General features: G+C 46.1%; 1 protein-coding gene across 1 annotated transcript; it reads right to left on the reverse strand.

The window, feature by feature from the left end:
- Positions 1–634: 634 nt before the first annotated feature.
- On the reverse strand, positions 635–10,897 carry CLDN11 (claudin 11). The gene is made up of 3 exons (XM_071438082.1): positions 10,412–10,897; positions 7,636–7,800; positions 635–1,815 (listed from the first exon to the last, which is right to left on the reverse strand). The coding sequence occupies exons 1-3, from the start codon at positions 10,635–10,637 to the stop codon at positions 1,583–1,585; spliced, it is 624 nt and encodes a 207-aa protein (XP_071294183.1). The 5' UTR covers positions 10,638–10,897; the 3' UTR covers positions 635–1,582.
- Between the last annotated feature and the right edge of the window lie 2,264 nt (positions 10,898–13,161).

Raw genomic sequence — 13,161 nt, forward strand, 5'->3', positions numbered from 1 at the left:
GTTTTACCATTATTCATCATCCCAAAAAACTTGGTTGCCCAGACCCTTCTCCTGCCACCTCTCCACTGGGCTCTCCTCTTGCCCATGTCTGAGCAGCAGCTATTCCTCTTTTCCTTCTCTTGGCTTACACAAATTGTTTGAACTGAGTTAACATCTCTGGGAACAGATGGGATTTTGTACCAGTGTAATTAAATTGCTGCAGCCTCTGGTAAGGACAGAGTTAGATCTTGATCTTACACAGTTTTGATCAGAGCAATGACCCCAGATCAGACCCCTACTTTAGCTGAGAGCACTTTCAGCAACATGAGGTCTCAACTTCATGGTGCTCAGGGTCATCTCCACCACTTCAGGGGCTTTCTAATTCTTCCCAATATAAAGAAACCCACTAGTGGATACAACTGGTACAAGCTGCTACTGGGAGCATTGAAAGAACCAAAGGATAAGATAACAGAGAGTCCCATGCAGGAAGATTACTCATATTTTAAATATTCTTCATTTAATGCCACAGCAGAGTGGTTTTTATCCTGAGCTGCTATAAAACAAGAAAATCTTCAAAATCATTGGCAGTCCCTGTCATGGAAAAACTGGCTATGGAAACACACAGGAAGGAAGGAAAAAAAAAAGTAGTCAGGGGTTGCAGGTACTCTGTTATTTATTGTACAGTATTTCACTGAAAGTACAAAGGCATCATCAGTACTCACCAGAATTGTATTGTAATGGGTACATTATACTGCATGTTAAAATGTGCTGCTTTAACGAGGCAAGACAGAACACAAACTTAGAGGAAGAAAGAAAGGAGTTTAAAAAAATGTAAAAATACATTTTTTAGTAACTGATCTGTACAAAAGAAAAAAACAAAAAGAAGAAACTGAACCAGAGGGCAGGGATTAGAGCCCCCAAAGTCATTTATAACTATTTTAAAAGGCACTGTTATCTACCATGTCATTAGGACCTTTGGGTTCTGTTTCCTTCATACTGATGACTGTGGGGGTGGGGGAAACACTGTTACTAAAATGATCAGACTTGTACAAAAGTATTTACAGAGAAAGGCAGAAAAATCCCCTCCTCTTGTTCCAAAAGAGAAACATTTGCCCGGTGGGAGAGGACAGCCTTTCTCCCTATCCTCTCTCCCCAGCCGTGCCAGACCTGTGACCTTGAGTGGGGGAAATCAAACAGTGAGGATGAGGGAGAAGCTGTCAGAGTCCTCCTAACAATGGGAAAGTGTCTCTCTCATTTCTGTTTTATTGCTTTAAACTCTCCTACAATCAGGGGAGCTAGAAGATAAACTAAAATCCCTAAACCCCACACCACATCCCCAAACCATCCTGGCTGCAAGAAGAAGATGGGGCAGGCGGTCGGGACAAAACAGCGAGGACCAAGAGGTAGGGCTGGCTGGAGCTGTCTTTCTAGAGAAAGGGGGGGAAGAGATGGGGAGAATAATGCTTCAAACTACCAGACATTTGTGCTGCTTTTCTAAATCTCCCCCTGGGAGCCTGACAGCGCGTCAGCAGAAGCAAACCCAGGGCGCGCGAACCCACCAGCCAAAGCATCCGACGGCAGCCGTGGGGCGTCCCCGCGGTGTCTACACGTGAGCGCTCTTGGCGTGGGTGGGCGAGCTGGAGCCCGAGCCGTAGTAGAAGCGGTTCTCGCCGAAGGTCTGCGCGTCCCCCGAGCAGCAGACGATGACACAGCCGCCGAAGAGGCAGAGGGCAGAGCCGATCCAGCCCGTGTAGAGCGAGTAGCCGAAGCTCATGATGGTGGTCTCGCGGTGCGCGCACACCGGGAACCAGATGGTGGCCACCACGCCGCACATGGCTGGGGACAGGGGGGAAGGACAGAGTTAGGGCTCTGAGCTGGAGGGAGGGACTGCAGAGTGTCACACGTGTCTGGGGACAGGGGGAAAGCCATCCCTGCTCCCTTCCAGTCCCGCAGTGGGATCCAGAAGCAGCAGCATCAGGGCTGGGTCCGGGAGATCTCCAAGCAGGAGGCAACATGGGAGCTTCAGGAGTGAGAGATGGAGAGAGAACAGCCATTGCTCTCAGGCACCAGCGAGAAGGAAACACAACTGCTGCCTGCCACAATATAATGTATTTGTTAGAAGGGAAACAGATTTGTTCCCTAGAAATATCCTTAGAGGGAAAAATAAGAGTTACCCCTGAAATGGATATGCTGGAGAACTGCAGAATTAGGAATAGATTAGATATGAAGAGGCCATGAAAACCATATGGATCAGCAAGAGAATAAAATCTGTGGATATGTGTGAACTGGTTTAAATCCCTATTTCCACATGACTCACATGCTGTGTCTTCAGCCCATGTCCCTCCTCATCATTGCAGTGGCTCTACTGAGTGGTCACATAAACTTCACCAAAATCTCCCAGAACTTTAACGCAGAGTTGGGTTTATAAAACACAAGCAGAAAATGAGGAGGGACAAAATAAGCAGCAGTTAGGATTGCTGGGGTTTTTCATGGAAAAGGAAATGTCTCGCAGCTCTGGAAAACAGATTCAGCTTCCCTGTGGAAAATTTTATCAAGCGATGAGGGACAAACCCAGCAAGACTCTCCAGACATTTACTGAATTGAATAAAAATGGGACCTGAAGAGTCTGCTGAAGCAAAAATGGGATCCCACCTAGGGACTACAGCCGGTCAAAAAATGACTGCAGGCTTCACCTTTTACTTGATATTCCATAGGGGGTTTTTCCACAAAAAGGCAGAGGCAGCTGCAGTGGTGCTGTGAGGTGGCATGTGAGGGAGACAGTCCCCACAGAGTCCCCACATGCACCGAGGGCAACGGGAGTTGATGGTGTTAATCACCTCCCAGGAGCAGGTCCTAAAACAATACTCCTTGATGGCCTGTACATCTGAGAAGAATTAATCTGTCAATATTTACTTGCCTCTGGGACAAGCTGTGCAGGACTCCATCCTTGTGGCTATCAGAGAATCAGAGCAAAACAATAACAGGACCATGGCAGCGTTACAGATTTCCACCGACCGTGTTAAAAGGTATCGGGAGGCAGTGTCAGAAAGTTAAGGTTGCAAGAGGGAAAAAGAAAGGGGTGAGAGTAAAAATAAAATTGTTTAGTTAAAGCGGAGAACAAACTGTAGCTCCTGGCCGGTACAGCAAAAAACCCATCCCCAAAGCTGCAGTTATTGTGAGAGAAAATATTTTCTTATGGAAAAGAGAAGAACATTTGAAGGATGCTTATAAAGCCAGAAATAATTTTGGGCCTCCTCAAAGGAAAGGCCCCGCAGCTTTGGAAGGAATTTTGGAGAAGGCAGGGAGGGGAGAAGAGCATTTCTCCTGCATGCGGAGTGGTCCTGCAAACAGCTCATGAACCTCCAAGGCTTTAAAACAAAAATGTATCAGTTGGGAATCCACAAAGCATTCTAATGGGCTCTGGGAACAAAGCTGCTTTGTTGTCCGAAAAAACACAATCATCTTTTCTTTCTCTGTCAGCAGTAAATATATATATATATATATTTGTCTATAGACTATAAGAGCCTTATCTCTCCAGACCCTCCCCCACAAGACAGGACCGAAGAAAACACTTGCACTGGGGTGAGAAGAGCTCTCAGGGATGCTCACACAATAGCATCTCTTGTGCATGTGGCCCCACTACATGTAAAACCACCTTATTTTAATGCTGACAATAGCAGAAAGCTGTGAAACACAAGCCAAGGGCTTTGCATGGGTTCACTTGACCTCTCTGTGCTCAGAGGCTGCCAGCTGCCAGTGACCCTGCTGCTGAGCAAGAGGAATGCCCTGGAACAGGACTGGGCTTCATCGCCCTGCATAGATTAGGTTGGGCTGTAAATCCTCTGAGGAGATGGGAAAAGGACAGTCAGCAATTGCAATGTCTTTCTGTGGGCTCAGATTTTATTCTGGTTGTACCACAGGGAAAGGCTGAAAAAAAAGGTGATTTGACAAGAAACCCAAAGAGATTGGAAAAGGAATTTTAGGGTTTAGGGCAAGTTTCAAGTTCTAAAATGGCTGCCCTTGTGGAAAAGATAGAAGTTGTTATCCTTTCTCTTGTGCTAATGTCAGGGCACCCTCTGCCTCTCTCTAAACAAGAAATCCTCAGACTCCAGAGCTGCCGTAGCCAATATAGTCCAGCAGAAAAATAAAAGAAGGTCTGAAAAGAGAAGGAATATTTTATATTAGAGCAACCAATTTAGTTGGGAAAACAAGCCTGTTTTGGTGTGGGAATCCTGCCTGCTTTTTGCAGCTGGAGTAGGCAATCTTGTAAAAGCCACTGTCTCTACCCAAAAAATCCTCTCAGCACTTCATGGCATGAATGTCCTTGCTCCATCAGATTGCTGTGAATCCACAGGGATACATCCCAGCTCCCATTGTTTCCAAGACTTTTTAAATTGTGGATTTGCAGTAGCTCAGTCTGCTGAGCTGAAACCCTCAATACTCAACATTAGAAATGTGTTGGAGTCAGAAGGACGTGCTCAGAGACAAGAAGCACAGAAGGTGCTTGGGGAAGTGGGAGAGAGGGAACAGGATTGTTCTAACTCAAGGGACAGTGAGTCCCTGCCAAATTCCTTAACAGTAAGTTAAAGGCTTTTTGCAGAAGAAAGAATACTTTTATTTCACATCTAAATTTAACTATTCCGAATTGCTGACTCAAAGTCACACGGATTTCTCTTTCAAAGCATTTAGTTGAAAAAAATAGATACTATATTTTTTCTGTGTTCAAGGCAATCTTTTTATCTATGGTTTCACAAGTAAGCCTCATGCAGTCTTCAGAAAAACTCATTAACATTCTTTATTTAGTACACAATGGCTCATTTTGTAGTAGCAATTCCCACTAACATATATTTAATCTATTTTCCAGTGTCTGACTCCTTCTCCTCCATTGGGAAAATGCCCCCTTGGTTACCAGCAAGGGGTGCTCCAAATTAGTATCAACAACACGGGCTGGGCCAGGGTTTTTCCATCGACACCAAAGTGTGAAATGTTTTCATACCAGCTCAGAGCAAACCTCTGCTGACGGTTGTTTTCAGCCATAAATCAATTCTCTCAGTCAGATAGGATCAAACAAAGCCATAAACACATCAGCAGCTGAATAGCAGGGCGTGCACACAGGTTGCACTCCGGCAGCCTGTGATTATCAGTGGAGAGAAAAATCAATGGAATATCTGAGCCCATTGTTTTCCTGGCAACTTTTCAGATTTTTATATATTTTTGTTTTTCTTTTTGGCTCTGAGCTGTGTTTCAGTCCCTGTTCTCCCTTATACCAAATCTCAATGACAAACTGCTATCCCTTCCCTGAGCAGCAAGTGAAGTTTGCTTTGGGGCCAACTGCCCTGTTTGCATCCCCACTCCCTATTTCTGCTGCATTAGGGAGTGTTTTGGGGGCCATTTTCTTTTAACCAGAGCTCTGGGTGTTGCTTTCCCCTAAGAGGAAAAATCTGGAGCCTGTGAAGTTGTGGAAACCATGAGTGAGAGTTCAGTGGCTGAAGGGTGAATAAAAACAGTCCAGGGCATGTTACTTCTAGAATATAATGGATTTTAACTCAGCATTGTATCTTTCAGAGCCTGATCCATGCTTGTTAAATGCTCTGGAATGGTGACACCTCATCTTGCAGCTAACAGATCATTAATCAGCTTAAATAATGTCAAAGTCCTAAACTCTGTACATTATTCTTCTTCCAAATGTACTGTCTTGCTGATGAGCCTGGAAAAAAATGGGCTTTGTAAATATAAATGTGGGTCGGTTTACTCTTTCTTTTTTTAAAAAAAAAAGCAACCTAGGAGCAAAAGCAGCTTATTTATTCTTCATTTGTGATCTGACAAAAAGAGCATTATTGTAATTGTGACTAAAACATTGTGACCAGGCTGCTGATCCCAGCCCAGATCATTCAGGGCATCAGTGACACCAGTAAATCCTTTACCTGTAGGTGCTTCAGAGCTCACAGAGGTGAAAATCAATAAGCTGTGGTCCAAATCTGACCCAAAGATCATTTGTCTGCCAATGTCTCCGTGACACAAATGTGAGAGATGTGATCTCTCACGCTTCCTTTCCTCACAGATCCTACCTAGTTGGAAAACTGTTCTGAGGCAAAGGGCAGCCTGGTTTGTGGAGCACCACAACTCCCCATCATCCCCTCACATCTGCTGTCCTCCCTGGTGTCCCACTGCAGCATGACTGGGGTGGGATAGTGGCACACCAGACACCAAACCCCAGTGGGGACACTGCAGCATAAAGGATTTCACTTGTTCTAACACAGTGATACCCAACACTGTCACTGCAATTTGTCATCTGTAAGCTGGTCCTGCCATCCTTCTGCCCTTTGGAATTTTTAGGGACAGTCCTCCTGCCTCCACACCTGCAGCCATGCAAACAGGGCTGACCTGCAGCATATCTCTCCTCGACTGGAACCAAAATCTTGTGGCTTTTGTGGCAAAGTTCAGCTCTGCTAGGCAGGGCAAATCCACCAGAGCAGACTACTCTGGCACTAAACTTTCATTCACAGGCAGAAAACCTCCACCTTCTCTTTCACTTCCCCAAGCCCAAATACGTGACTCAAGGTTCCAGGACAGGGATGAAGATCACATTCCTGTTCATGATTGGGATGTCCTAGACCAGCCGTATAAAGCTGATGTTAGGAATTCCAGCTGTGCTTTTAAACTTTATAGGCACCAATAGGACCCCTTGGACCAAATCCTCAGATTTGGGATGTATGGACTTGTGCTAACCACAGGGTGATGGAGGAGGGCTGACTTGCATGGAAGGAGCATCCAGAGGACAGCCCTTCTGAGTGTGCAGCTATATCCAGTGCCCACTTGAAAAAAAAGAAGAAGAAGAAGAAGAAAGAAGACGGGCATGATGTCAGTGCTGGCTGCCAGCGAGCAGCAGAGCCACACAAAGAGGTCACTTTGCCTCTCCCCTCCTCCTCTGCCACAGACGGGTGAAAACAAGGCCCCGCAGGCTGGTGCTGAGATGACGAGGCCTCAAGAACATGCAGGTGTTGCATGGGGGACAATGAGCTCCACAGTCTGTGCTGCTCAAAACAATCTCCTCCACAAGCACCAAGGACGGGAAGAAATTCCCAGGGGAGCTTGGAGGCCAAGGGGGAGGCTGGCCATGCCAGTCCTCTCCCCGTGCCAGTGCCATCCCTCTTGCCATGTCTGTGCCACCTCCACGCTCCTTCCCCTCTGGAGGCCACAGCACCAGCCCCATTCAGGAAGGGCTTCCCTTCCCACATGCCTCAGCTTACTTTCCCTGGATGTCCAGGGAAAATTTGGAGGTTCTGCCTTCCCTATAAGTAGCTTGGAAGCTTAGACCCTTTCCCAAAAAATCACTTCCACAGAGAACCAGGATGATCCATGCCTGCAGGCACTGCCCGTGTGCGATGGCCTGCCAAGAGAAGCCGTGACTGAGAACTCCACAAGGCAAAGAGAGAGGGATTCACAGAGGCAAAGACAGAGGGATTCCCTCTAACCCTGCTTCATCCCTGCCTCCTGTCCTTGTCCTCCCACTCCTGTCCCTGCCTTTTGCCCACCCACAGGCTGCAGCAATGCTGGAGAGCTCCAGGCCAGCCCAGCACAAACCCTTCCAGGAGAACGCGCCCCACCAGCCCGCAGGGGACGGGCTGCAGCCCCCCAGCTTGGCAGGTGCCTTACCCAGGAGGATGATGAGGATCCCTCCCAGCTGGGAGCGCCGGTACTTGGCTGCCCCGGGCTCGTGGCCCATGCGGATGCAGGGCAGCACCGTGATCAGCAGGAAGATGGCGGGCAGGCCCAGGACCGAGGCGGCGATCATCAGCGCTCGACACGCCTGGACATACCCTGCAGCAAGGCAAGGAGGAGGATTTTGTTATTTGGCACAAGAAAAGGAGAATTTGGAGGAAAGCTCATGTTTGGTTAGAGCCCAAGACGTGCACGGAGTATGGGAAATGGGTTCGTGCTTGTGTAAACTTTAAATCTTCACCAGGCACAGGGCAGTGAGGCTGCAGTGCAGTGGGGAGTGCGTGGACAGGATGGGATGTGCAGGCTCAAAGTTTCCCAACAAACAAACAGCACTGCCTGGAAAACACAAGCTCTTCCCAGAGAGACCCTGAGAAATGGTGGAGCTGGAAAATACGGGAAGGGAAAGTAGGAGAAATTTCCTCTAGGAGGGAGTTTCCCTGTATCTTTCCACGGTGACAGTTTGATTCAAGAACAAGATTTTAAAATCTTCAAAATTAAATCATTTTTTAAAGTAATTTAAAGCCTCAAAGACTCTCCCATCATTCAGAGGGCTAGACCCCCTACTGACACTGCAGGTCCATGGGATGCTGCCAGCAGCTGCCCCAAGGCAATGAGTACTGTTGACCTGGGAGGAGGAGGAGGAGGAGGAAGAGGAGGGACACTCCTCACCCACAGCCACACCTCAGCACGGCACCCCAGGAGCTCCCATTCCTCCCTTACCTGTCCCTGTGCACAAAGCAACAGGAAACAACAAGGACCAGGGGCTGTGGGGGTGCTGGGCAGGACCATGACATTTCTGCCACTCTGGGAGGGTCTATGTATCATAATATATGATTTTTAAAATATTTATATACTATATGTATACCTAAATTTTAAAATATATAATTTATATGTAATGTATATATACTATACCAAAATTGCATATAAGTAAATTATACCAGGTCATTATTAGCATGCAAAATGAAAAAGGACAAATGTCAGATTTGCCCCAGTGCCTGGTGACCTCCCCCAGTTTTCAGGACAGTCTCAGCACAGTGAGTGTGCTGGCTCTCTGTCCCCTCTTACTAACAAAAAGAAGCTGTCAGATGCAGGCACAGAATTCCAAGATGCTTCAATCAACACCAGCAAAGAGGGGCCTTGAGCACACACGTCCCACTGACATACAGGTATAACACCAGGAATGAGGATTTTACTATTTCTGGAAATGCAGAACTTATGTATTGTGTGTTGAACCATGTGTATTGAATATTTCCTTAATATTTTTCAAGAAGAAACTTAAAAAAAATTGTTACTTGAGTCATTGAGGTCATAAAAGCAGACCCTAAGCAAAGGAGATGGCTATACCTAGTGTGGACCCTGTGCAACCAATCCCAAGTAAATGAGAATAAAACCAATTCATTTTAAAGACTTGACTCAGACAAAGAAAGGCTCTAATTATATTTCAGCTATTGGGCACACCAGGATGAATTTCCCTCTAATGTCAAGCCATGGGTCTCACATAGGCTACAAGCAGAAACATTTTGGTCTGTGATTTGCTTCTGCTTGAGGGAAGCTTTGCTCTCTGCCACTGCAAGACCCATTCACTTATTTATTCAGTTGCATTCACTGATGTTTCTTTGGGGCAAAACCTTCCTCTGTTTTCTCTCCTGGATCAGATTTAACAACAGTAGCAGTAAGGAAGGCAAGCTTACTAAAATAAAAGTACACACAGAGAAGGGGAGAATGAGAGACTCAACATTCCTAAGCACTGTGTGTCCCAGATCAAGCTCTGTAATGGAGAGAAATTCAGGAATTATCTTTTTAACCTCTTGTAAAATTATTTTCACGACAATTTAAACCAGTAAACAAGGAAACATGAAAGAAAATGACAAGGAATGGTCATTTCTGCCCTGTCAGCTTTGAGAGAGGCACCTTTGACACGACAGAGGAATTGCAACCTAAAACACAGCAGAATGAAGCGCTACAGATGGAACAGTGGTTGAAACTGGCAAGCTCACAAACTAAACTTACACGGACCAGACCTCACAAGACTTTGGCAGGTTTCATTAGCCCAGAAGATGTATTAATGCTGATTAAACACCTTGCTTAATTTTTGCTTTTCAGTAAACTAGATGAAAGCTACTATATCATTAAAAAGTTTAATGTATCATATCAGGTTAAATGTAGTTACATCTGTTTGCTGTGTAAAAGTTCTGTCTTGCCTCAGAATCTGTGGGAAGCACAAGACCATCAAGACTAATGATGATCTTCTGAAAGATTAAAAAGCCATTGCAGCATTAATAATAGATGCTGAAAGATTCATTATGCTCCAAATCACTTTAAGGAATCAAACCTTAACATTTGTAATAGTTCACCATCCCCTTGAAGTGCTCTATTACACCTCAGTGTGCTCTTTATGTTTTGCAGTGCAATCCAGAGACAAGATGTGAGAGGAGCAGTGAGATTTTACTAAGAGCAATGATTAAACATTAACTGGGTTTTAGCAGCCACAGAAAACACGAGACCTGGCTACGATTAAAACCAGGTGTAAATCAATGAGAATCATGTTAAGAGCTATCATTCAACTTCTTTAGCATTTAATGGACCATGCCCTGTGCTGATGAAGCTGAGGGAGCTTCCCCATCACCTCCTGTGACAGCAGCACCTGTGCTGCTCTGGGCAAGGCTTCAGCCCTCACTCGGGGTGAGAAGGGAGGGTGGGACACACTCACCTGGCAGTATGAGGATGTCCACGAGGGGTTTGCAGTGGTAGAGACCTGTTGCCATGACACAGTCTGCCCACAGCCCCTTGGATCCCAGCTCATCCATCTTCCTGCAGGTGGTGATGGTGTAGCCGCAAGTCACCACCCAGTCGTTGGTGGCCGTGGCCACAACCACCCCGATCCACCCCACGAAGCTGCAGACAAATCCAGCCAGGTGCAGGCAGGTGGCCACCATCTCCGTCCTGTGGTGGGGACAGTGGCAGGACAGAGCCCACGGGGGTCAGCGGAGCCGCCCGGCGAGGTCGCGGCTGCTGCAGCAGGAGGATGGGATGGGCAGGAGCGGGTCCCTGCTCGGGCTCTGCTGCAAACACCCGGCTGCCTCTGCCCAGCTCCCTCCCTGGGAGGGGTCAGAGCTGCCTCCAGCCCCACGGCGCAGGGGAGGAGCGAGGGGGGAGCCCCAACTTCTGCCAGAGCATCCGGAGCGTCCGTCCGAGGGGAAGGAGGCTGTGCGGAGGAGGAGATGCACGATCGCACCCAGGCGTGCTTGAGAAACGAGCCGGAGGAGTTTATTCAAATGTGAAATAACAGCCTGAATATTCGAAATTTAGCAGAGAGGGAGAAAAATCAAGGCAGTGTCTGCCAGCAAACTTTAATAGTCTCACTGGTACATCCTCGTGGAAAGGTAAGGGGAGGAATGTGGTGGACAGAGTTACTCAAAGGGTGGAATTGATCACCTCATCAAAGCCATCAGCACAGCTGCAGTGAAGGGACAAAATCAGTCTTGAGTCTTTCCTGATGTTTCCAGTAATTGTAAAAATATAAAAGACCCACCATTGCCTCCTCTACTGTGCTTGGGCTTTCAGAACTATCAACTATCAACTACTCACTGAGTACTAAATATGTGTTTAACAGCACGACAGTCCCTATTTGAATCCCCAAATTAAAACGAGCAGCTTTTAACTCAGATTTTTAGTCCGAGTGAATTTACTATATGAATTTTATAAAACAGGAGCAGCCCACTTCAAAACACCAGAGGTGGAGAAACTTCACATCCTCCCGTTGTGCATCAGGGGAAACAGGCAGGCAGGACATTTTCCTAGCTTCGCTCTGTATTTTCACTGCACATATGCATGTTTTCGCGTGCCAGCACATCCCTGAGGATATTTCATGGCTGTGTCCTCCTCCAGCGAGGCTGGTTTTGGGAAGGGAGGGTTGGAACCAGGCTGGATGCAGGATGCCGCATGCCTGGAGAGACCACTAGTGGAGAGCTGTCTGCGGTGCACGGGCAGGGAACAGGGACAAGAAAGGGACAACAAAGAATTCCATTCACTCCCAGAGCTGTCAGTGAGAAACAAATACGGGAAACGCCACTCCGAGTTTAAAGTGCTAGGAATTAAATGTATCCTGCTCCTCATCCAAGGGTGTTTTTCGCCGTTCTTTAACAACTAAGAAGCAAAACACGAACAAGAGCATCCTATCATTTGTCACCTGCTCCTTGGATCCAAAATTCAAGGACATGAGGTCACAGTTTTCTGTCAAAGCTTCATCTGAACGCTGGAGCACTACCAGTATAGTTGAAAGTTCTTTTTCAAGAGAAGCTTTCCTAGTAAATATAATTGTTGTTTTCACATTTGTTTTATATTGTCGATTATTCTTAGGTTTTTTCTATACCTGGTTTATGGTATTTCTGTGAAGCCAAGCTGCCAGCTGGCCTTCCATGGAATTTCCTGATGTGATTCCACCTTCCTGCATGGCCTGTCCTTCTACTGCACCCACCTCAGGGGGAGTGTGCTGTTACTGATATCCAGACACAAATTTATGTTGCCTAGGGCTCAATTCTAGATGGATTTAACCTTCCTCTAAAAACCATTCCTTCTTACTTATTATTCAGGAGATAAACTTGTAATCTCTTGGGTGAAAGTGGTATTCCACTTCTTGGACTGAGCAATTGCATTGGACAGACAAAGTGTCACCTCCTGAATTCAAAAGTACATGAGAGATTTCACCCCAAAGCTGAGGTTTGGAATCATTTTACACAGTGATAGTGCAGGCACATCCTAATGCACAATATAAGTATTTTTAAAATGCTGCAAGGTATTCATTGGCATATACATCCTTCTGTAATTCAGTCTCCTACATTTTTGGTTTCCTTAACCACAAAACCTTCTTAACTCCATGTTTTCCTTCACAAATGTATTTATCAAGGAACGTGCAGGAGCAAGGAGTAAATCTGACACTTTGGTAACCAACACTGTTCAACAGAACTGGAGCTGGTGCCCACAGGGCACAGTGTGAATTATTTCATTAATGTCAATAGAGACAGGAGGCATTTACCATTTTGTCAGTGTTATAAATCACACCACCAACAGTTAAGTGAATTTAAGTTCATACAAGGCAAGTGGACAATGATTTACAAGATCAATAAAAGAAGGAACAAGAATGGCTTGCCAGCTATATGCCAAATAAACTGATACACTTTGGGCAATAGTCTCAAAAGCTGCCTTTTTAAAAGCAAGTGTTACACAGGCATTTATTCCAGCAACAGTGTGAGCTCCTTAAAAATCAATCTTTTTACCCTTCAGTCCCAGAGCTTTTCCTTAACCTGCATTGTTCTCCCTGACAAAAGACAGGCGTTGCAATTAGTCACAGCTACCCAAGCTATCAACACCCAGGGCTTTCTCATCCAAATGACTCACCTTGAACTTTTTCTTTACATTTTCAGCCTCATTGATTCCTCCCTGTTTAGAATACAGCAGTAT

The sequence above is a fragment of the Agelaius tricolor genome, unplaced genomic scaffold (genome assembly GCF_023055355.1).
Source record: "Agelaius tricolor isolate 1412-34295 unplaced genomic scaffold, bAgeTri1.0.p SCAF_12, whole genome shotgun sequence".
In the NCBI taxonomy this organism is placed as follows: Eukaryota; Metazoa; Chordata; class Aves; order Passeriformes; family Icteridae; genus Agelaius; species Agelaius tricolor.

What these genes read in the sequence shown, in the direction of transcription:
- CLDN11 (XM_071438082.1), bottom strand. Translation starts at nt 10,637, where the DNA reads ATGGTGGCCACCTGCCTGCACCTGGCTGGATTTGTCTGCAGCTTCGTG. An exon ending in GGACATCCTCATACTGCCAG is followed by an intron (nt 7,801 to 10,411) that starts GTGAGTGTGTCC and finishes GCCTTGCTGCAG; the next exon opens with GGTATGTCCAGGCGTGTCGA. An exon ending in GATCCTCATCATCCTCCTGG is followed by an intron (nt 1,816 to 7,635) that starts GTAAGGCACCTG and finishes CCCTGTCCCCAG; the next exon opens with CCATGTGCGGCGTGGTGGCC.